Source organism: Sarcophilus harrisii, chromosome 2, assembly GCF_902635505.1.
Source record: "Sarcophilus harrisii chromosome 2, mSarHar1.11, whole genome shotgun sequence".
Lineage (NCBI taxonomy): Eukaryota > Metazoa > Chordata > Mammalia > Dasyuromorphia > Dasyuridae > Sarcophilus > Sarcophilus harrisii.
In genome coordinates this window covers 374,704,522-374,729,794 of record NC_045427.1, presented here as the reverse complement: position 1 = coordinate 374,729,794, position 25,273 = coordinate 374,704,522, and the positions used below count along the sequence as shown (strand labels likewise).

The window sequence follows — 25,273 nt, the reverse complement described above, 5'->3', positions numbered from 1 at the left end:
TTTGCTTTTTTAAAATAAAGTATTTATTCATTTGTAGATTACATTATCACTTTTTAACAGAACTAGACTCACACCTTTTTTTTTTTTTTTAACCAAAATTAAGAGGGATATGGTTTTTTTTTTTTCCAACCACTGTGTTAGGCTTAATAAACAGCAATAATTCTGAAAAGGATATCATTTCTGTCACAAATATTCAGAAGTTTTTATTGGGATTCAGTTAAGCAGGATTCAGTTAAGCTCAGGAACCAGGCTTTCATGAAACCAAACTATAAATATAAATAAAATTTCTTTTCTCTACTACCTACTTTCTAGATGAAGAATCTTTTCAAAGCATTTCCCACCCATAAAAATCAGTATCTTATTTTTTCCAGTCACTTAATAAAACAAGTAGAAGCTAAAAGTTGAAGCCATGTTAAAACTTAAGTTATAAATCATGCCAAAAAATATTCTCTACTTCCAATGTCTATGGTTAAGGGTAAAGACTTTAAATCTTAGAACATTCTATTACATTTGGAAGTACTCTCATACGTCACACGAAAAGAGAGCTTCCCTGCTTCTACTCATAATAGTGTATTTTATGCAGTGGCCTCAACTAATACAATAATTTGGAAAAATCAGATAATTTAACAGATTTAAGCACCCAATCTGAAGGGACCAATTGTTGCTTAAAAACCAGAACTTAATTCTTTTTTCACTCAGCAGCCACACTAATATACACCAGATAATGTTGTCTGAATTCACATTTATTGTAATTTATTTTTAAAAAGTGAATTTAATATATGTAAAAGGTACTGTTCTTGAAAACATTAAGTTTTTATCAAAACACAGATCCTAGAAACTCCAATAAGAAGTCCAGGGAAAAAACAGGATCATTCTATGATTTTATTTGCCTTCTTCCTAAGTATTCAATTATTATACCCATTTATCTAGTGTGGACAAATTGCTTTAGGATTGAATTGGCAAGAACTTAGCTCATGATAGCTAATAGATGGCCAAATTACCCTTTCTTAACATGGGGTGCATAAACAAATCACCTAAAGGAAAGCTAACAATTCTATTGCCAATTAAAAGCTATATGGTCCAAAATGTAACCCTATAATCACAGTAAAACAAAAATGCTAATTTTATTTTTATTAAGTTGCATGCAGATGAAAAAGGACTTGCTTCACAAACAGTAAATGAAGCTACTGTGGGCCTTCAGACAGAAAAATTTACTTGAAAGTTTATAGTAACTATGCTATCACGTCACTCCTACCAAGCTACAGGAGGAAAAAACCAGTTGCTTTCTAAAAGTTTGCAAAAACTGAATATCAAGGCAATGTATTTCAAACTAAAAACTCTAAATCATTGCAGAAAGTATGGTTTTCAAAAGCAGAATTCAAAGTCAGAGTTAGAACTATCACCTTGATTACCAACTAACAGGGGAATAACATTCTAAACAGTCACAGGCAGCAGATAACTAAAAATATTATTTTTATTCACCTTGGAAACCTATTTTTCCCATATCTGTTTTTCCTACCCCCCCCCCCCCCTTAGATTTAACTAAAAGAAACCTCTCCCTCTGCCTCATTGATTTCATTCATAATATGCTTTGCTCAGGATAATATTAAGATCAGTTTGCATAAATCACTAACCCAACTAAAAAGGTGTGTGTGAGAGAGAGGCTAGGAGGGAAGTAGGTGAGTGAGGAAAGTCACTGTTTAATTTTACTGCAAATAAAAATGAAATAGAGTAAAATATAAATCATAATTTTAAAAGTGAAGGAATTCACTCATGTTCTTCTGATTCCATAACAATTCACTGAACTCTACCGTTTGGCCCAAATACGTTGGATCAATAAATAAGAAAATTGGTTTTATATGATCCACAAATACTTGTGATACCAGGGAAAAAAAGTTATTTCAGATAAACTGGGAAAATGTCCAAATGTTCTTTTCATTTTAAAATCCAGAAGCACAAGAGGCTACTGGAAGATCTGATCAACTGAAAATTTAGAACTTTATCACTTTTCAACTATATCAACTTAGCAGGAACTAAGATTCCTACTTCTGGAACTGATATGGCAGGTATGTGACCTGGAAATGGAGGGTAAGAGCACATATTAAGCTATGCTTTAACAGTATCCCCTAGAGTATAAATAGTAGTACTGAGTGGCTCCAATGGGAAATAACCCCAAGGAATGTGCTTTTGATTTGATGCCCTCAAGAGCAAGATGCCTTAGAGATAAGAAAAAGGCCTTTAAAAAATTATCATTTTGATCCCTTCTCCTTTTGAGCCTGGGTAACAAAGAAAACATTTATAGTTCAGAACCTGGGGCACATTATGATATTGAACACCTTTTCTAGTTTTTGCTAATGTTTTCCAAAACCTTTGGCTTATAATTGTTCACATTACACAACACTGGAAAATTATACACGTGCCTTAATCAGCAGAAAATGAAAATAAAACCATGTTCTTCCACATTTCCTATATGGGAAGAATGAATGGTTCTCTAAACCTCCTGCAGGGTTACACACTGTACTTGACAAAAGAATAGGGCAAACCATTCCACTTCTATAGCTTTGAGCAATAAAGTAGTTTAACTAATCTTCAATCTCATCTTCCCAAATGTCACCATCAATATCCACAGCTTGAAATAACCTGGAAGACCATAAAATAAAATGCATTTTTATGCACTGGGAAGAAATGAAATATAACTCCTTTTCCTTTTCTCAAAAGCATCTTTGACCCCTCTTTCTGATAACTCCATTGCAGAACTTTATTTCTAACTTTTTAAACAGTTATTACAGAAGGATGAACTTAGTTCCAAGTATTTGTTATGCAACTTGTTTTGGAAGCGTTTTGCTGGAGCACTGTTACAGTGGCAGCACAATGTACTTTATTGTAAAAGCATTCATCATTGATTATGCACACTGGAGTTCAAGTCTAGTCTCTTGAAACTAAGTTGTGTGGCCTAGGAAAAGTATATTAATTTATATAACCTTTGGTTTCTTTATTTTAAAAAATGGGTCAAAATAATTGCCCTATCTTCTTCCTTAGAATAGTTGTGAGGAAAGTGTTTTATAAACCTAAAAAGCAGTGCAGAAATTTGAACATGTACTTTCCTCAAGAATCCAAATTTTGCAATCCAAGATCAAGGACGATCTTAACTGTGTGCACCTTTATAAGTACGTTCATGTTTTAAGGGTTCGCATGATATATGGAATAATTCCTTGGCTACATTAAGCAGCTGAAGTGTATCAACACTTTAAGCTAACCTCAACTCTCTCCTTTTAGCTTTCATTTCTTATATTACACACTTGCCAATTGTTTTCTGCTCAAATTATTTTTTAACTTGATTAGTGTACTGAAGTACAGTAGAAGTAAGGACCTCATTATAAAAGAATTTGTCATTACAAGGATTTAGACAGATACCCCAAGTCAAATAATATCTATTCTGAAACATAATTACACAAAAATCCATATATAGCACAATTTATAAAAATCCTGAAACATAATTACATAAAAAGCTTTATAGCACGACCTATAAAGACAGGAGTTACTTCTGCCCCCAGCATTAAAAAGTTCTGTTGTAGCAAATTAAAAAAAAAAAAAAAAAAGAAAGAAAAAGAACCCCAGCAGTCTCCAAAATAATCCATATTCAGGAAGCTGCTTCCTAACCAAAAAGATATGGTCCAGGTTACTGTATTTATCTATACTAAGAAGTACTGGAAATTACTGCTCGCCTTAGGGCATTCCTGTGTAATACATACCGGTTAAAGCATGGGGAAGATGGATCATTGAAATGTCTATAAGGGTTTGCTCTAGACAGACAACCCATGCAAATCCAGCAGAAATATTGCATACAGCCAGTACATGTCATCTTGTTACACCCATCTAATTTCTACTGAGAGAGAAAGAAAAGGTAGAAATAACAATACTATAAAATCGAAGAGGAACACAACACATACAGACTGCATGACATCTAACCAGTTTTACTAGATGTTTGATCAGTCTTACTCCTTCTTTTCACGCTGGAGTTACAAATGACAATTTATTAATTTCACTTCACTTTAATGCCAATTGTTTTGTGAACTTATAAAAGTGAAGCAAATTTTCAACAAGTGCTCATATACTTGTTACAACAAAAACTTTTGGTTGATGGCCAATATAAATCAAGGAAAATCTGGCTTTTAGAACTCAAAAACACAGGGACAAGACAATACATACTTAAAAGAAGAATTTTAAGTTCTAATGAATTTAAATCTCATTAAATAATAAAAAGCCTTCCAACTCCAATATATGGCTCTGTGGATGTCAATAACAATTGGCTCTAATTTTTTTCATAGGGATTAATTCAGGCAACCAACATCATTAGGTAGAGTTCACTGTGAGCTAATTTGGGGGATGAGGGGAGGTGGAAACAGAATTCATAGTACAGGTAACATAGAAGTTATTTATTGGCTTCAAAATGCATTTTGATTCTCTTCTTCCCAGCATGTTTACCCTTTCTATTTAAACTGTTTGGGTTTATATGAAAATCCATTATTATTTCCCAAATATATACTTGAAAGGTACCAGGGTAAGGTATCCCAGGAGAAACATGGTGGCAGAGGCCAGATTATGGTAAAAATAGGCCTTGAATAATATATAGACCTATCAAGGACCACAGCCACAGTGTGACCACCTCTGAAGCCAGTTCACCTTTATGTGGTGAATAGGAGAGAATGATCTTATCAGCTGAGGTCTACAGTGAAAAATGTGAAGTGCCATATAAACATAAGACACGATAATACTATTCATAGTGAAATTTGCATCTTCTAGATTTAATAAATGCTAAAGGGTTTTATGAACTTGACTAATTTTAAATTTGTGCACTTGAACAAGATTGAGACAGATGGACCAGTTAAATGAGGATTTGTCTGTGTCATTCTCTCCATATGTCCCCATAGACTCACCTCTATATGGGTACCACAGCAAGGGCAGCTCTTTGAGTTCTTTTCTAGCCACTCTTTACTTTCCATTTCTTCTAGTGCTTTCTGAATCACCCTTTTACCATACCTCTGTTCCAAAAATCGTTTATTGGCTTCATCTGCTTCAAGATACTCATTTCTCAAGTCAATTAGCTTTTCTAGAAAATGAAAAGGAAAATAATATTTTATATAAAGACAATTGTTCAAGTATGCATGTTTATCAATTCTTCAGTCACCCAATGAGATCTTGATCAAATGTGCGTGTGTTCATATACACACATACATATACACACAATTTTTGCTTGATTATCAATTGCTTGGTTATCAATTCAACCTTGCCCACCCAGAGGCCTAAAGTAAAGGAAATAAAATCTATTATGGAACCATGTATTACACCAAGTCTAATCTTTCACTTCCAAGTTTAACCAGGATATCTATCACAAAGCCTATCTCTACTTTCCATTAACTATTTTCTGACTTTTTTCTTATCACTCAATAGGAAGCATTTATTGAACACATTCTAGATACCAAGCTATATGTCATATGCCATTTGCTGGAGAAGAAAACAGTACACCACTCCAGTATCTATGCCAAAAAAAAAACCCAAAAGAGTCATAAAAAATTGGACATAACTAAAATGACTGAAAAACAAGAACACATATTAGGCACTGGGCTAAGGGCTGGAGGTAGAAAATTGATAGACCCTACTCTTAAGCTCACATCTATTAATGGGGTAGACAACTACACACAAACAAGATACACACTAGATAAATTGGAGATATAAGACAAAACACTAATTAGGAGGGAAGAGGAAAGGATTCCTGTAGGAAGACGGGATCTTAGCTAGAACTTCAAGTCAAGGAAGCCAGGAAATGGATATGAAGAAAAAGAATTATAAGCTCAGGGGCCATCCAGTGAAAATGCATGAAGTCAGAATCTAGGAGTGTTTTATACAGGAAAAACAAAAATGCCAGTATCACTGGACTGCTAAATATAAGGATATGTGTATCTCCTGATCAGTTTTAGGAAGATCAATTTGACATCTGAGTGGAGAATTAACCAGATTATTGAAATGGTCCAGACATGCAGAGGAGAAAAATACAGGAGAGAACTGGACGTGTGTGTGTGTATATATATATATATAAAATAGGTGTTATGTTGGCTTGAATTGATAGGATTTAGCAGGGATGACACAGAAGCTGTGAGCCTGGATAACTGAGAGGATGATAGTAACTGAATTAAGTTAGGAAGAGAGGACGACTTGAGAAAGAAAATGAGGTCAGTTTTGGACAAGCTGAATTTAAGATGTTTACAGGACATCTGAGATGTTAAAACAAGTGAAGATGTGAAATTGAAAGTCTGAAAGAGTCAAGAGTTGGATAAATAAATCTGACAAATCATAGACAAGGAGATAAATACTTAGGAGTTGATAAAATCACCAAGTGAAATAGCAATAGAGGTAAAAAAGAGGGCTCAGGAGAGATTTCTGGGGGACAATGGAGGTTAGTTAGTGACTGGGATCTGAAGATCCAGGAAATGAGTTATAAGGTAGGAAGAAAAGGAACCAGACAAAAGTAGTATCATGAAAACCTAAAGACATGAGAATAAAGTATGACTGATCATGTCAAAAACTGTAGAAAAATCTAGTACAAGGTTGGAGAAAAGGCCATTCATTAGATATGATTGATTGGGGCAGACAGGCAATACAGAGGATACAGCAGAGGACCTGGAGTCAAGAAGTCCTGAGTTTAAAGCCAGGCAGCCAAGTCACTCAACCTTGATGATCTCCCTGCTACAAAAACCTAGAAATCAAGTGACAGTAAAGGAAGCAGAAGCAGTGATTATGGAATACTTCAAGTTTAGCCATAAAAAGTAGGAAAATCAGAATGCCTTGCAGGGATAGACAAAAAAAGGGTTTTGGGGAAGATAAGAAATTGTATGTAAGCATTAGGAAAATAGTCAATAGACAAGGAGAGAATGAAGATGAAAGAATACAGATGATAGAAAAAGTAATCTGTTGATGAGATAGAATAGACTTACTGGTATATATACAAGTTTGTCTTGGCAAGGAGAAATGCCACATCTGTGTATGAAATTGGAATAAAGTAGAAAATATGAAAATAGCCTCAATTTTCTCAGTGAAATATGAGTTAAGATTATCACTTTAGTAGGTAAGAAGAGGGGGGAAGTCATGGTCATGGTAGGTTTGAGAAAGGATTAAAAAAAGTTTGGAAAAACTATATGGTGAGTGAAATAGGTGATTAGCTATGAAGATCCAGGTGAGACTGTATAACATGATTTATAGTAGACCCAGCCAGCAGTTTGATGATTTTTCTCCAGTTCTATTCAGCAGTACATTAGTAGAAGAGAAGGCAGCAGATGGTGCAAATGATCCAAGGCTGAGTCTTGGCAGAGGAGGATCACCAATATTTTTCTCCCCAAAAATTTCCCCTGTACCTCAATTGAGTTCCTTATTACTGTCAAGGACACCACCATCCTCCCAGTCCCCCAGGCTCATAACTTAGGAATCATCTTCAACTTCTTTCAACCCTCATATCCAATATGTTGTCAAGACCTGTCAAATCATCTTTGCAACATCTCTCAAGTATGAGATCTCATATTGAGATACTCTCTAACATGGCCACAACTCTTGTGCAGGCCGTCATAACCTTATGCCTTATAACCTTAAATAGCTTGCTGGTAGGTCTGCCAGTCTCACTATCTTGGTCTATTTCTCCCCATTCTAATACAGCCTTCATTTAGTCACTAAAACAATTTTCCTAAAGTGCAGATCCAACCCTATCACTTTCCTCCTCAAAATTTCAGGGACTTTCACCTTCCTAGTATAAAATACAAAATTCATGATTTTTACCCTGCCCTTCCCACCTCCCCTCACCCCTGCCTGTCCGGCCTCCTTACACACTGACAAATACGCTTGGATCCAGTGAGAATGGCCTCTTGTCTGTTCCACGAATAAGATACTCCATCTCTTGGCTCCAGGCATTCTCTCTGGGTGTTCTTCATGCCTAGAATGTTCTCTTTTCTCATCTCCCCAATAAAATTCCATTTTCTTCTACACAAAGCCTTTCCCAACCCCTCTTGATTCTAGTGTCTTCTTTCTTTGAATTATTTCCTATTTATTCTGTATATAGTTTGTTTGTACGTATTAGTTTGCTTGTTGTCTCACTCATTAGACTGTGAGCTTAAGACCAGGGACTGTCTTTTGCCTTTTTGTATTCTCAGCACTTTGTATAGTGTCTGGCACAAAGCAGGTGCTGAATAAATGCTTATTGACTGACTTATTGACTGAATTAAAGGTGTAAGGTAATTAAGAGAAGACAGTGTAGAATTTTCACCATGAGGTCAAGAAGGGGGGTGCGGGGCAAGTCACCTAACCGTTTGCTACAGTCAGATGGCTCAGTGGATAGAGCACTGGTCTTCAAGTTAGAAAGACCCAAGTTCAAAACTGGCCTTAGACACTTACCAGCTGTGTGATCCTGGGCAAATCACTTAACCTCTATTAATCTTAACCTCTGTTGCTTTAATCCATTGGACAAGGACATGGCAAATCATGTCAGTATCTTTGCAAAGAAAACCCCATGGATGGTATGGTCAACACAGTCATGAAGAGTCAGACATGATTGAACAACTGAACAACAACAAGGTGGGAAAAGGGAGGAGAATATTGCCATTACAGGGGTAATACCCTGGGAAAGGTCTGAGGGACTGGACATTTGCAGTGAGAACAAAATACATATAACATAAAGAGCACTAATATAAGATTAATAAACACAAAAATATATGTAGTCAAATATATAGTAGTTTCGTAGGATTAGTGTGTGTGGGAATCAAGAAAGACTTTATGTAAAAGATGTCAAGGTGGGGGGCTATTAAGGTTCTCTGGTACCAATCTATTTCCACTGTACCACTTTTGCCTCCCCAGCTTTGATTCTCCATGCCACTCAAATAGAGTTCACAAGGAACTCAAATGACCTTAAATTTAAAAATGCAAACTTATTCAGCAATCCTGCTTATTTAATCTTTCAATAGCTTCAGTCTTCTGTAATCTGTTTGCTTGACAATATTGCCTTAATTCTTTCTTCAATTTTTCAAGCTACTATTTAGAATACCCTCTTTTCTAAATGCAATGGATTTTGCTTAACCACATTTTGCATTTTCATTCACTCTAATGCTAGTGGAATTACTTATCTAACAGTTTTACCCTGCGAGCTCCCTGCCTCTAATAAGTAGAAACATTTTCCTTTTTCTTTGACATTTCTACGTTAGCATGATTATATCAATAGGATACACCTGTAATCTCAAAATAAAGGTAATCAACAAATTAATATTAGCATTGGATTTTTAGGCTTCTTCTCAATTTTATTAACATCCTAAAACTCCCTGTATCCAGTTTCCATCTCTACCTCAGTATAGCAAGTTGAAAGAATTAAAACGAGCTTTAGCTTCCACCTCTAGGGGAAAAAATGAGACACACATAAGTAAAAGATAACAATGATACTTGGGTTAATTTTCTTAACTGTTGATTTTTCAGGGAAAATAGGAATAAAAAATTTCAACTCACCTGATTTTAAGTTTAAGATTAGGGAACATAAAATCTATTTAATACAATCTACCCCCCACCCTCCCACCCCCTTTCAGTTATCATGTCCAATTTGACCCCTACAGAAATGATGTTAACTACATCTGCTTTTCCCTTCCCAGATGACATCACCAAAATTTTGCTCTGGTAATTTTTTTTATGGTCTAATGTAGTGTGTTCTTCTCCATGTCTTCTGGAAATCATAGTGAAAATAATTGTGATAGGACTAATTATGACACTGGGATGCTCATCTGACCACAAGAACTTCCCCTTCAGATTTGAACATATTTTATTTGTTAATCTAACTGTTGAAGAGTAAGATATGTGGCTATTATTTTTAGAAAACTTGCCATGGCCTAGATGAAATGAAGTTTAAATTCTCCATCCTTGCTCTAGATTATGCTGTATTAATAAGCAGAAAATAGTTTTCTAGAAGTCAACTTAAATTAACAGTTCTTTCTTTTACCATCACCCCCAAAAGCTATAAGAACCTTTTTCAATTCCATTTCCAAATTAATACAATTACCTGCAGTTACTTTACATGGAGAAACTCCATGATAAGTCATTTTACAAAGTGTACAGAAGGCATAATTGCAACTAGAACAGATGCCCATGGTACATCCTGGTTCTTGCATGACAGGAGTTTGACAGCATGGCCTGGGACAATACACTACATCTGCCATCAAGTCCAAAGTAGACTGTAGAAGAAGACGGTCATAACGTGCAAATAACTCTTCTTCCACCAGTTCTTTGACCTATAAGGAAAAGGGGGCAGAAAAAAAAAAAAAACATTTGATTGCTACACACTAATTTTGACACTGACTCTGGATCATCAGGAAATCCTTAGGATTCTGGTCCAGAATTCATGAGAGTGCTGCTCAGAGATGTGTTAAACCCCCTATCACTTTCAGATCAAAACACTGAATTCATATTCAGAAGGGCAAAAAAGACAAAGCATTGCTTCTTTTGGGTTTCTTAAACCCATCATCCCTAGAAGACCATCACGTGATAATGGTAATCCCGGGACCAGACTTGGAGTTACTAAAGTTTACACAGTAACTCATTTCATTGTTAAGCTTATTACAAGTCCACTCTAGGCAGCTTTTGGTTTCATTTTAAATAAAATTATTTCACATTATTATTTCAGATGTATAAAGTGAATAAATGTATGGTCTTTAAGTAATAAATGATCCTGATGACTATAAGGGAGCCTCTTGCTATACTTGCTCCCTAGTCAGGAAAAAGAGGCTCCCCAAAAAATAATCAGTTACCTGGCCAGGAGTAGCAACAGAGGAGCACTTTGGTTCTGGACAGTTGAGACAGTGCACCTGGCCATCCCTGATCTGGATTTCAAAGTAGTCCTTCAAACAGGCTTTGCAGTAGACATGCCTGCACTCCAGGAAGTACATACACTCGCTGCCCAACTTCTCACAAAAGCAGATATTGCACAGGTACATCTTACTGTTAAAGCACTTTTTCTGCTGAGCTTGATCAAAGTCTAAGATTTCCCGTATCAGGCTGGACAAAGACTCCACATCCTGCACAGCTCTCTCATCCACAAATTCTTCCTGGTCTACTGTAGTGCCAGCTGCCCCCCCAAAATCTAGTTCTGAGTTAGGAGGAGCCAGAGATGTCCTGCTCTGTACATTCCCCTGGGGGCCCATTTTGAGCTCGTAGGGAGAGGCAATGTTCAGGTATGCTAGGGTTTCTTCTTTGAGAAACTGCATCCAGGCAAACAGGACCACACAGCCACGATGTTCTTCCCACAGGTTGTCTAAGTGCTTGCACAAAGCAGTTAGCTACGACAAAAAGTAACATCATTGAATATCAGAAATAAAAAGGCTATTAAAAAAAAACAAACAAATTTGACTTAGAATGCTTTCCTTTTTAAGCTTTTACTTTAAGCCTTTAAATGATATCATTTTCTTTAACTGTGACATGCTGCAAAATGACCTGGAAGTCTCATCATCAGTTCATCCTCTGAATAGTAAGCCCTTTATGTCTAAACATAACACAAAATTAAAGCTTAGAGACTCAAGTAACCTAGAACAAAAAAAATCAGTGAACATACCAAAAGTGCAGATTTACTATAAAAATCATCTAACATGTTACATGCTCTAAAATGACTAGGATCTAGTTTCTAAAGTACTTCAGATTTTTTTGATTGCCCTAGATTTTTTTGTGTGCCCTGAAATTGTTTGAAAGTTGGCAAATTCTCCCCACAATGAAAAATTTCATCTGCATTAGGATTAGAAATGAAATAATAACAATATGACCAGATTTATAATTATTATAATATAATGAACTGTAACCGAAATTACAAGTGCATTTTTAAATTTACAACTTCATTATATGTATATATAACAAAATGAAGTTTTAGATTTAACGTTGTAGGCACAAAAATAAGTCAGTGCAGTTTGAATGTCACACAAAATGCTTATATTTCCTAAGTCAACGAAGCAAGTCAAAATTATTTGATTTTTTTTTCCTTAAAAAAAAAAAAAACTAGGTCTGTTTAAACTGAAAGACAAGTATTAAGCATCTTTCCCATTCTACCCCACAAAGAGTAGTATGTATAACAAAGTTACAGTAATAAATAGTTTTTAAGATAAACTTAAAAAAAAAAGGCAAACAAAATCTTGATTAAATTAATATAACTGAAGAAGCATGGCATAATTCCATGTCACCTTTCCTATAATATCTGATATTGAACACACATCCTTAATACTTGCTTATGATAAATTCAGTGTTAAAGGGAGAAATCTTTCATTTAGGTATAATGTTTCTTATAAGAAAAACCTATATTGTGTCAGGTGCTTAACTTCTATATACTAGAAATGTCATACTTACTAATTATCAGAAGGCTAACTACTTTTTGAATCGCACAAAAATTTATGTTTTTGTTGCTGCTGTTCAATGTTTTCAGTCATGTCTAACTCTGTGATCCCATTTGGAATTTTTGTATCAAAGATATTCAAGCAGTATGCCATTTCCTTCTCCAGCTCATTTACAAATAAGAAACTGAGGTCAAATAGGATTAAGTGACTTGACCAGGGTCATATTGCTAGAAATGTCTGAGGCTAGATTTGAATTCAAGTCTTCCTGACTTCAAACCCAGTACTGTACCACTTACCTGCCCTATCTCTTTATCTAACCTTCCAATTCCCTTCTTTTTGCCTTTTTTTACTCAACACTTATGAAAAGGCAGTTGATTTATTCATCGATTTGTGGAGAAAAGAAGCCCCATCTAATTCCCTATCACTACCATCTTGGACTAAATAAGTAGGCCCAACTGTTAATTCTTTTCTTGGATATATAGTTTTAAGAAGTCAAAGCAATATATATAGAACTTTAAGAGTATTATAAATGAATATTAATAACGGACATTTTAGATGTCGAAACAATGAAAACTATAAATGAAATCAGGAGCTGAAATAACAAATGTAAATTTTTTTCACCTGAAATAAGCCTACTGTCATAATTACCTTAAGATATAAACCATTATAAAAGTATCAAATGAATTATTTTCCAGAGCTTATGTTATAAAACCAAAACCTCCTATAAACTCCTATTTTTTGTCTCTCTTTTTTCTATTTCCTGTATTTCTATAAATTTTTAACACTATACTGATTAAAAATAATTATCTTAATCTATACAATTAAAAATATTATAAAGCATATATTGAGCTTTTTATAGATATAGCACAAAAAAATCTACTGAATTAATTCTATTCCAATTATTGACATGCTGTTACCAAGTTGCCAAGCAGTGTAGACTCAAGTAGGCCACTATTTTCTATTATCTGACGTTACTAAAACTCTCTGCTACTAGCTCAGATATTAAAATTTAAAGTACTATTTTTTTAATTTTAAAAGTATGATAACTTTTTTATAAATTCCGAGGTGGCCTATTTTAATCTTGAAGCACGTTTCCTCATTTTCTATAAGCATTGTCATAATTTAATGATATTCTAAAAAGCAGAATTGGAGGAGGTGAAAACTACGTGACCAACAATAAAAAATGGGCAGACTACTTATTCTTTGCATTCAGCAAATAGCTGATAGCTTATCTCTTAATACACTTCAATCTATCAATCTTCAAAAGGATTTTGACAAGCCTTGTTGGCACTAAACTAAAATTTATGCCTGAATGTTTTATTATGCTAAAAACCTTTTTTCTTCACCAAAACCAGAATGAAGCTGTGGTAGAAAAAAAATAACAAATAGTAGAGGAAATGTAGGCACTTAATATGAGGTGTTTGGTCTTAAAATATACATTTGAAATATTTAAATTTTGTATAGAACGCAATATTATTGCTTTTATGAATTCAGATATAGAGTCCAATAAATTAAGAAATGCTTATTCCTATAAAGAGTACAAAAAAAAAATGAAATGAAGATACTTTTCATGTTTAGTTAGAAATCTGCTTCTGACAGGAAACTCAATTTTTAGTCCTTTACAACTAAATGAGATTTCTTTTGAAAAGGAAAAATAAAAAAACAAAAAACAGTTAGCTGAGAAGGAAGTACAAAGAAAAGAGGCAGACACTAAGTCCAAAGAAAAAAAAGGAAGGGTATTGACTTTGGAGAAAGTAGATTTTTTTCAATTTTAATATGGATAAAATTAGAAAATTCCAAGATGATAAAAAAGATAAACAAATATACTCAGGTTCAAATTTTTTTCTACTGAAATCTATGATGGGGTACAAATTACAATAAAAAAATTTAAACATTTTAACTATCTCCTAAGAAACAAAACTTTCAATTTTAGAATAACAGAATAATTACAGAGTAACAAAATATCTGAGTTGGAAAAAAATCGTAGTTTATAGGATCATCACTTACTATAAACCTCTCATTTTACAAAGGAAGAAACTGAGACCTAGGGAGGTTAAATGACTTGCCTAAGACCATATTCCTATAATTAGCAGAGCTATGATTAAAAGCTCTCCTTCTCCTGAAGGTCTCCTGATTCCTAGGTCCAGTATATCAATTAATTTCTTATTAATAGCCAGATTTATAAAGGATAAAAACACCCTATTCCTTATTGTAATGATTTTCTGTAATGCCATATCGATGTGAACATGAGTTAAAGAGAGTATTCCAATTCCTGAAAATGGATAATAAAAGTAAGTTTCAAACCTAACCTGAGTTGGTGAAAGCCATTTGCCACTGAGGGTGAATGCTGGAGGGGAGGTTGATGGATAATCTGGTGGAAGTTCAAAATTCAGCACAAGTGGAGGCAGAAAGCAAATTGTATATTCAAAGCCACCATTCTGGAGACACTCCGTTGGATTGCCTGAACCAAAAACAGGGAATTCAAGGATCAGTCAATATTTGAGTGCCCATTATGTGCAAAACACTGCACTGATGGGTGGGAGGGAAAGGAAAAGGAGGTAATAATGGTGGTAGAGAAAGAAAATTGATTCCCCCCCCCCCCCCCCCAAAGAGAAATCTCTCAGTCTCCTATTGTCTAAATCTTTATCCATGCTTCTTCAATTTTTAGTTTTCCTTTCAGGGGGAAAAAATCGAACAAAAATCAAACAAAGGACAATGACCTATTTAGTAAAAATATAATTTATTCTAAATACACTGTTGGGTAGGATTACCAACTTTAGTGAGTCATCAAATTATATACACTATTTTAACAGCAGGAAATTAAAGAAAAAGTCCAGAGAAAAGGAAAACATTTATCCTTACCACACAGTTGTATGAAGCACTGAGATTAACTGGGGCTAGGTGTCATGGTCCATTTAGATTAACATGCCAACACACTTTTCTTTTACTTGGAGGCTATCTTGCTCATGCAGGCCAGCATTTCCATAACCATAATTTCACTTGTATTATTTTTACTTCCTTTTCACCAACTTTCCTCTATAATTGTAATAACTTTTGGGGAATCTTTCTGAGATGTCTGTGACATCCTACTGCTACTTTGTTTTTTGTTTTTAAGTAAAAGTTACTGAATGTGACAGCAAACATAATGGTAGTTAGAAAGAATTTTGGAAGCTATTTTGTGAGAAGCAAAAACTATCTGGAAATCCTAATCAGTATTAAAAGAAACAGCAACTAAAAATCTACTCATCTCTTTTATTTAGTTTATCAAAAAGACATGCAGAAAGTAGTAAACCACTCTCCTAATAAAGCCCAACATCTCAAACTATAATGATGATATAAATAACTCTGCTGAGAAAACCAGAAAATGCTGCATTTAGAAAAATCTCTTTAGAAGTGAACATGAATCATGACTCACCGCTCACAAATATTTTGAAATTCTGGGGCAAATCCAAACAGATTCTGGTTTCTCCACCTTGAACAGACTCTGCTTTTTTAAATTCATCTTCATCGTAAATACTTGCCAAGGCCAGCAATTCATCCTCCTGGGCTTCTCGGTCTTCTGACGACATTTAATTTTCTGTGGAGTTATGGATATTCATTTAAATCTGACAGTAAACAATAAGACTGAAGGAGTGCCAAAAAACAAAACATTAAAACGTATATAATTGCAAAACAATTAACCGTGTCATTCTTAAATTTGAAAACAAATATATATAAGATTCAATACAGTATTTTCTTGTTTCTGCAAAAAAAAAAAATAAAGCTATATTAAAATTGTTTCTTGTTGGCAGCTTTAATTTGGTGTATTGAGGACTTATTTTTAGAATAATCATCAATTAAAATATATGTTCTAATGCTTTTATATTAGGTAGTATGTTTTTTACTATTCTGTATCATAGTATAAAACAGTGCCTATCACAAGGACTTAATAAATTATTGATTTTTACATAAAAATAAATGGACAAAAATTCATTTAAAAAAAATCACCAAGGAATTTAAAAAGGAAAAACAAGATGCAGTATTGCTATTACTAAAGTAACAATGATAAGGAAAAAATAAGTTTTCAATAAACCTATTATATAGACAGTCTTTGACTTAGATACACCCCCTAATTAACACTGTGCTATCTAAGAAAAACTGTCTCACTACTGTAATCACAAGAATTCCTTTTCACATTCCCGTTCCTTTCTCCAGAACTGGTAAGAACCAAAGGAAGGAGATTAAAGGCTCAATCCCATATTCTTATCCCCTAGAGGACTTGTTCCTTATGCTTTTTTAAAAATTTAAATTATGAATTTATCAAACAAGTACATTTCACTACACAAAGAGCAAAAAAGAGGACGATGGTTAAGTCATATATGAAACAGTAAACTTGCATGTATGTAGTTTTTAAAAGTATACATTTAACATGGTGGTAAGGAAGCTGCCATTTGTGTGTACTCTTGTATATTTGTTTTCTTATGTGGTATGTTAAAATTTTTTTATTGATGCTATTTTTTTCTGGTACATTTCTATCACTATTTTCTAGCTCACAACCCTCCCAGAGAAGCTCTCTCTTATAATAGTCAAGAAAAACTACATTGCGGTTCTTGTCATGAAAAGCTCTTTAGAACCAAGTCTGCATATTACATTGAAATGCAGACAAACTTGCTTCATTCTTTTGGGTGCCCAAAGAGTCACCATTATTGATAATGTGTAAAGTAACATTATCTTTCCCTATTGGGATTTCTAGTAGGAGAAAAAAAAGAGTACATTATCAAAAAAAGCCATTTTCCTATTGCTGCTAGCAGCAAAAACTCTTAGAAAATCTCAAAGGCACAGTTCATTTGCTTCTGACAAAAGTAGGGAAAAAAGATTTAAGATGCCTGCTACTGTGGAAGAGAAATACTGTTGAGAAACAGGTTAACTAGCAGTGGAAAGTGAAATAGACCAATTCCTGAGGCCCTTAGAAGAAAATAAAATGGGAGATACTTGGAGCCTAACCAGACTGAAAAGTGTTGCAGGACTGTGAATATAACTTGTTAACTATCACTCTGCTTTATCTATAGCCTGGAATTCTAGCCAAGCAATTTAAAAAATGGGAAGATGGCAAGAATATCCATTCTCATAAATCAGCAAGTTGCAAGACTAGAGAAATCCTGTTATAAGATACATTTTCCCAATGAATAATTGTTGCTTATGGTGTTTGGTTCTATATTATCAGTAATATAAAAATAAATTTAAGGAATATTATTAGCTAAATGGGTTGAAGGAAGGCAGACATAGATTGCCTGGATTGTAACTTTACAACATGATTTTTTGTGGAGAAAATGAATGTTTCAAATACCCAAGTATAAATTTTTAGGACATAAAAATTAGAAATTTACTATAGCTATACGTTGTTAGTTAGTGCACAGTATATAACATTGGGCCTGGAATCAGAAATGAGGTTCAAATCCAGCCTCAGATATTCATTAGCCTTGTGATCCTGGGCAAAACTTTTTGCCTCAGTTCTTCACAAGAAAATGGCATATCTTTGCCATGAAAATGCACACAAAGAGTCAATGATCGAAACAAATGAACAAAATATGTAATGAAAACTTAAGAATACTGTTGTACAAGAAAACTGTTCAGTTCTGCACAAATATATTGTATCCAAGATCTACTGTAATCTATTTAACATGTATAGGAATTGCTTGCCATCTTTGGGGAGAGGGCGGAGGGAGGGAGGAGAAAAATTGGAACAGAAGTGAGTGCAAGGGATAATGTTGTAAAAAATTACCCTGGCATAGATTCTGTCAATAAAAAGTTATTTAAAAAAAAAAAAAAGAATACTGTTGTAATTACTGGTTCTTTTCATTTTGAGAAAAATCTTGATATACAAAATTCCAGTTTGATAAAATGGAAAAATTCAAAGTCATAATTCATATAACAAGAAGTTTCACCTCAAGGTTTCCTTGAACAACTAATAATTTGACAGTCTGAGCTAGCCATCAAGATTATTTTATCTACTCCCATCACTTTACAAACAGGGAAACAAGGGCCACAAAAGGGCGATTTAAACAAAATTATATAGCTAGTTAGTGACAGAGCTGGCAGCAAAACCCAAGTCTTTAGCTAACTAAACTATCTGGTGGTCTCTTAACTTACCACATTCTCTTAAGTCAAATGATTAAGTCACTTTATATAGCTTTTTAGAATACCTAATGTATAAAACATTCCTATCCTAGTGTAAGTTCCTATCCTTGTCTATCATTTTCTAATACTGTTCACAAAACAGCAAAAATTATTTGCATGACAAAATTATTTCTTATTGAGATGTTAATCTCAATGTTGGTCCTACCAACTGCATGTCCTACCTAGTATTAAGCAGCAGATTTCAAAAATATTTGCTTTAAATAACACCTCTAAGAAAATGATGTCTAATATTGTAATTGGCATTCTCAGTCCAATGAACTTGGGAATTCCACTAATTTCATTTTCTGGCAAGAATTGTCAAAAAGCAGTTGCTAAAATTGGAAACTAAGATTGATATTGTGGAACTCATACTAGGTATTTTGCTAAAATTGTCATTTGTAGGACACAAGTAATTTTAGTAGTGGGTATTAGGGTTTTCTCAAAACATATATTCTGAATACTTATTATCTTTCCTTTAAATGAAACACTACACATAAGCCCAAACCGAACTACCAACTTCTAATTTGGTGGTGAAACTTGCTTACCTGCAGTAACAGGAAAAACTTACCCAGCTGTCTAAGGCTTTGAAAATCATGACTTGAGGAAAGGGACCAAAAAACTTCCTAGATAGTAAATACCTCAAAGTGAAACTCTGAAGCATTCACCTTGTCCTTAATCATCACAAATTTCAGATGCACTTTAAGTTTTCCTCTCTCATTTTTCCTTTTCTTTTGCTACTCTCCCCTACATAGGCAAGTGACATCTATGGGCATTGCTTCAGAATGATTGAAATGAAAGCTACTAAGTTTTAAGTGTATGTGTGTGTGTGTGTATACACACGTCACTACTCATATTCCAAAGATTCTCCCAATTCTTAATTTCACAACAATGCCTTTCTTGTGTCCCAATATAAACTATGTTAATAATTTGTCATGGTTAGCTATTTGAAAGGAACTTTATGAAACTCAACATTTTGATTGTGAATTCTCGTAATTTTCTTAATTCTTGTAAAAAAAAAAAGTATAGCAAAAATCATAAGTTAACACTGACAATTCAGTTGCTTGACATGTTGAATTCTGTACGAAGAAAAACTATGCTAAACAAATTAGAGATGAAAATAAGATAATCGTTTTCCCAAATATGCTAATTATGAACAATTCATCTATTTACTAAGGTTTTACTAGTCCTCTATTTTAAAACACTTTGTTAGCAATTATTTTAAGACATAATGTATGTATATATTATACATAAACAGTGTTATCAGTAATATGTTTACATACAGACATACCTAGTTATAATTCTTTAAGCAAAACCAACATGAAAGCCTGAGTTTACTACAAAAAAGCAAACAATTTCGATTATTCTAAATTGATTTCTAAATAGCAAAATCATTCAATTTATAAAAATCAGATGAAGCATAAATCAGAAAAAACTACTGCATTAAATTTACATTTGTTAAGAGTAAAAAAAAAATTCTCTACTTATTTTCAAATACCCTAGAATTCACAGAAGTGTCTACTATTTCCAATTAGTCCATGTTTTCCTTAATATCATAGGATGCTGCTTCCAGGTGAATTTCACAATTTTCCAAAGACCCTTTTCAAATTACCCTCTATAAATGTTCAACTCAGCCAGAATAATCTCACCTCCTCTGAACAAATTCCACATTAGTGAAAGTTTCTGTACTATTGATTTGGCACTTAAATGCTGCTTAATACTGGAGAATTTTTTCTTTGTTATTTTCCTAATTAGACTGTGAATTTAATAGAGAACCTAATTTCATTGACTTTGTAATCCTACAGTGTCATGTACAATAAACCCTTATTATTATTGACGACTGAGACAATTTCATTTCTGACTGTTATTACTAATGAAACTCTTTGATAATTTACCTTTACTTTAGTTATTGGAGACAAAATCTGACATTTTAAAGAATGTAATATGAATCGATGAAAGGAGGTTGTTGAAGTGCTTTGAGTTCCTATAAGAAAAGTATGTGTGAATTTCCAATTTCCCTACTAGTATACTATATTATCAATGCCTTAATGTAAAGCATTTCTGAGGATCTAAGATAAAACAAACAAAATTAAATCGGGTATTTTGATCAATTTTGAATATATTTTTAAAAAGGTTTTCAACCTTTTTCAACTAGTAGTGCAGATTTGTAGATATAGTGCTGCAAAGGGGGAAGTCCTAAATTTGGGGGGAGGAGGGGAATTGCCAGATTCAGTTTAGGTAAATTAGTCACCTGAGCTCTTCTGAATTTTAATTTCTTCTTTTGCAATAAAGGCTTCCTCACCTTTAGGCACTTAACGGTATGTACTAAGAATATGTTTTGAATTGTTTGGAGAAAATTGATAAATAAAAAAGCCTAACAGCGTTTTGTTTAGATTCTTAATCCATTTTCCTTACAAATTTGTTTTGTGAGAAGTGAAGCACTTTGTTATTATTAATTTCAAGGCCATCAACTACCATCTCAAAATTTTAATCTAACATACTATTTAAAATAAGCTAAGCGGTCAGTGGACAGACATTTAAAACAACAATCATCTCAGAAGGTTACATAATTAAGGGTTGATAATATGATGAAAGAATTATTCTTGGTCTTTATCTCATTAAGAATTTACAAAGTATTGCCCCCCACTAAAAACATAACCTAAGCTGCCTGTCCTCCTTTGAAGCAAAAACAAAATACAATTTACTATTTGGGTTTCCAAATATACCCACCTTAAAGAGAAAATACCACTACCCTCCTAACTTTCTGCTATTTTCAATGAAATTGAACAGTACCAAGTTCCACTTGCTCAGAACAGTATCTGGGGGTGGGGTGGAAGGAGGCAAGGCAATCATGGTTAAGTGACTTGCCCTGTGTCACACTATTAGTAAATGTCAAGTGTCTGAGGCCACATTTGAACTAAGGTGCTCCTGACTGCAAGGTTGGTGCGCTATCCACTGTACCGCTAGCTACCTCAGCCCAAATCATTCTTGTAATTAACAAGAATTAAGATGAAAATATTCTATATTTCAGTGGCCTTAAAGAATTAAGCCGGCGTCCTCAAACTCTTCTCCTAGGCAAATAAATAACCTGCCAACAGGTTAAAACTGTCAGTTGTTTAAGGTTTTGTTGTAATGGGCTAAATTTTAAAGCAAAAAATACAGGCCTACAGCATCCACATCTGCTGGAGGAAGCTCATTCTAAAACCACCAGATTTATCTTTAACACAACAGAAATAATACAATATCAAACGGGGGCAAGATAGTCTAGTCATAGGATAAAGGAATTGGATGGGAGTCAAGGACAATCAGAGTCAGATCTGGGATCCAGTCACTTCACTCCTCTTTTTTGTTTCTTTTTATCCGAAACGGGGGACCAAATGATCTCTAAGATATCTTCCAGCTTCTATGAGTCTAGGAAATGTTGGGTACCAATCAATGTCTCAAGTGACGGATTAAGAGTTGTATTCTCAACAGTTTGTATTTAGGCTGTTTTCCTCACAAAGCAGTAGTAGGAAAAATACTTCATTCATTCTAAGCACTAAAAAAGGCGACTTATTCTCCTTATAGCCAGCTACCGAATGAGGAAAATAATTCATTCCTATTTTTTTTTTCTCCCGGCCTCCATTCCTAAATAACGGTAATAGCCAACAACACCTCAAGGTTTGCAAGTGTTGCCTCATTTAACCTCGCAACTCTAAACAGGAGGCGCCATTATCCTCCTTTTATTGATTAAGGAACTGACAAAGGCAGAGGTCAAGTTACTTGCCCAGGGTCACACAGCTACTAAGTGTCTCAACTCAAGCCTTCCTGACTCCAAGTCCGGCGTTCCATCTCCTGCACTACCCAACTTTACTGGACTAGGACCGGCTCCCCTCCTTTTAGAAAAAGGGACTAGTCTGCACAGGGGGAATGGGGAAAGGGTAGGGGCCCGTTAGCCGAGCTCCTTCCTACAGGGCCGTCTAAGTCACCCCCGATTCGGGTAACCGCGGGGGCTGCTGTAAGATGTTTCAGGGTAGTTTAAGAGCCCGCTCTTACAGCCCTCCCCCGCACCCTCAGTCGGCAGCCCCTCCAACCGCCCGGCCCCGCCTTGTCTCTAGTCTCCCCTCATCTCCAGAACAGGCGCCTGGAGGCCAGCGCCCTCACCTTCCGGTGGCACCCCGAGCTCGGCCCCTAAGGTTCCGCCCCGCTCTCCCCTCCCCCCTTCACCCAGTCGGTCCACACGCGCGGCTAGCGCCTCGGCACGGGGCGAGTCAAGGGCGGCCGCCGCGAGGGTAGCTACGGCCTCGTGAGGCGTCTTCGCCGCAGCCACTCAACTCGGCCCCCACCCCCACCGAGGGAGGTCGGCGGCCACTTCCGCTCCCTGCCTTCCACCTCACCTGGCCCGGCAGGCAGCTTCCTCTAACCACAGAACAACCGAACCGAATGGGATGGGATGCGATAGGATGGGGCGGGGCGGCTAAGGGTGGGGTGAAGAGGGCGGGGCCGACGGCCAGAGGGAGGACGCCGCACAGCCTTCGAGGCTCCGGGGGCTGCGCCCCCTGCAGGGTGGAGGTGGTTAGAGCCGGAACGGTCCGTAGCGGGGAAGCAGGAGAGGAGGAGGAGGAGGGGGAGAAGGAGGAAGGAGAGGAGGGGGAGGAGAAAGAGGAGGAGGAAGGGAAGGAAGGGGAGGAAGAGGAGGAGGAAGGGGAGGAGGGGGAGGAGGGAGAGGGAGAAGGAAGAACTAGAGATGGAAGCTGAAGGCATCTCAAATCCTGACTCGGGCACTTAGAACTGGGTGGTGAGTGGGCGTGTCCTAGGTAATTATCAAAGCGCACAACCCTCCTCCTCATTTTCTACATCCGAAGCTTGCCCAAAATCACCCTTGAGAATAAAAACTTTCATTCATTTATTCACAGGCAGGATGCTAGGGCTCTTTCTGCTGATCTACTTCTACACGTGCTGCAGGCAGTGTTCTGATTCTCCACCATTTATTTGCTCTGAGATCATGGAGAATTTGAGAGATCTTCCCATAGTTGCAAATTAGGAAAGGGAAGTCCAAGAGGCCTCTTCCTGACACTAATTAGCGGTGTGAACCACCCGACCGCAGTAACTTCCCCTTTCCCCAATTCAGGGAGCTGCATCTCACGGGACTCTTAGGTCATCCCTTCTTAACCTGTACACTTAAAAAGGGACTCCTCCCTGCGTCCTGCATCTCCCCTCTCTCCAAGTCTTGCTCAAAACCCTGCAAACTAGACTGAGTAACTATGAGCTGCACTGAGATCGGAAGCATAGGGAACTAAAGAAAGTCCCAGTACAATGTTTTGATATTAAAAACAGGGCATTCTATCAATAAAAAGTTATTATAATTAAAAAAAAACCAGGGCATAATTCGAATAGAGAAACTCTGTTGAAGGCAAATATTAAGATCCCTTCCAAAATTTTATGATTTTTTTATGGTAGGAGCTCAACAAAACGATTGTTATTTGAATGAGACCGCTGGGCTATCCTACCCTAATGGAATTAGCCTTATTTCAGAGCCCAGATCTCTTTTCTATCCAGGATTTCCATGTTTCTGTACAAGTTCACCAGACATTTTTCTCCTTGACCAGCGGAGTAGCATTTTCCATTTATCTCGTTACAATTTTCTTTTCTGCACTGAGCGGGCATAGTAACAACTGATATTTAGAGCTTTGAGCAAAGTAAATAATGAAAATTATAACAAGATTGTTTAAATACACATGCCCATTTTGTAGATGGAAAAACTAAGTTCAGAGGGATGAAGTGACTGATTCCATGGTCACACATTAAGTATCAGAGCGTATTCAAGCCTAAAGATTCTTAACTCCAAGTCCATTACTATCTGCTTTATTGAAACTCAAGTAAAGTCTAGTACTATCTACTGTAATACCCACTGGCCATAAAAAAAAATTAATTTAAGATTTTCAGGGTTACTTGATAGCAGCCATAGTGAAACAGTATTCTAAGCAGTACAATTTCACATATGTATGCCCTAAGAGTCTGCAATTTTCTTCTTGTAAAGTACAGGAATAGGGAATGAAAGTTGGAGCTCAAAATTCTTATTCCAGCCAGGCAGGGTTATATCCATGAAATAATGAGTGGCTGAGACAGTATACATTATAGATTATATTATAGATTAATATCATAAAAGTGTCACATTGGGCAGTACATAAAATAAGTACAAAAGGAGTTAGAATGAATAATGTAGGCCTGAGGGGAAGAGCTGTCTGACTAAATTCGAAGTTTCCAAGTGTTTGTCTAAGCATCAGTCTTTTGACAAAGCAAACAATTACCCTCCCCCCCCAATTTGTACTTTATAAACCTGAATTTTCATAGATAAGATTTGATAAAGCCTTGTCTGCAATTGAAAATATAGCTCCATGATGGAAACAAAAACCTAGAAAATCAGTCCAGAAGAATGAAATTCATCTGACCAAATTCACTTATATCATTTGCACTAATAATTAGTGTAAACAAAAAGGAGAGAAAAATCCTTGCCTCCCCCTACCTCAGAATAGAAACCAAATGAAATGTTCAGCCAGATGCTATAAGTAAATAATTCAGCTTAAAGGAAAGTGTCTGGGCCCCATGAAAGAGCTCATACCTTCTCCATCACAGGCCAGTAGAGCTTTATTATTACACAGCAATTCTTGTGTCATTGGTATGCTTCCTTATACCCTTCATTACCAAATGCATGTATGTGAGATTACATGATCCAGTATGAGTCTATAGGA

At 35.6% G+C, this 25,273-nt stretch overlaps 1 protein-coding gene across 7 annotated transcripts in view; it reads right to left on the bottom strand.

Annotated features, from left to right (window-relative positions):
* RNF14 (ring finger protein 14) overlaps window positions 1-25,273 on the bottom strand; it is a 26,985-nt gene extending 1,712 nt beyond the window's left edge. Inside the window, exons 1-8 of one of the 7 annotated variants that reach the window (XM_023505433.2) lie at window positions 25,144-25,273; window positions 15,805-15,966; window positions 14,699-14,850; window positions 10,824-11,351; window positions 10,079-10,307; window positions 4,938-5,110; window positions 3,753-3,883; window positions 1-2,640 (exon numbers count right to left, since the gene is read on the bottom strand). In XM_023505433.2, coding sequence (XP_023361201.1) covers window positions 2,583-2,640; window positions 3,753-3,883; window positions 4,938-5,110; window positions 10,079-10,307; window positions 10,824-11,351; window positions 14,699-14,850; window positions 15,805-15,958 — 1,425 coding nt within the window. In that variant the 5' untranslated portion in view covers window positions 15,959-15,966; window positions 25,144-25,273 and the 3' untranslated portion in view covers window positions 1-2,582. Of the gene's footprint in view, window positions 2,641-3,752; window positions 3,887-4,937; window positions 5,111-10,078; window positions 10,308-10,823; window positions 11,352-14,698; window positions 14,851-15,804; window positions 15,967-19,833; window positions 19,880-20,437; window positions 20,530-22,685; window positions 22,778-22,918; window positions 23,015-25,143 lie in introns of those variants that run through there. The other 6 variants (XM_031953457.1, XM_012551439.3, XM_031953458.1 and 3 more) reach the window with 6 other exon arrangements.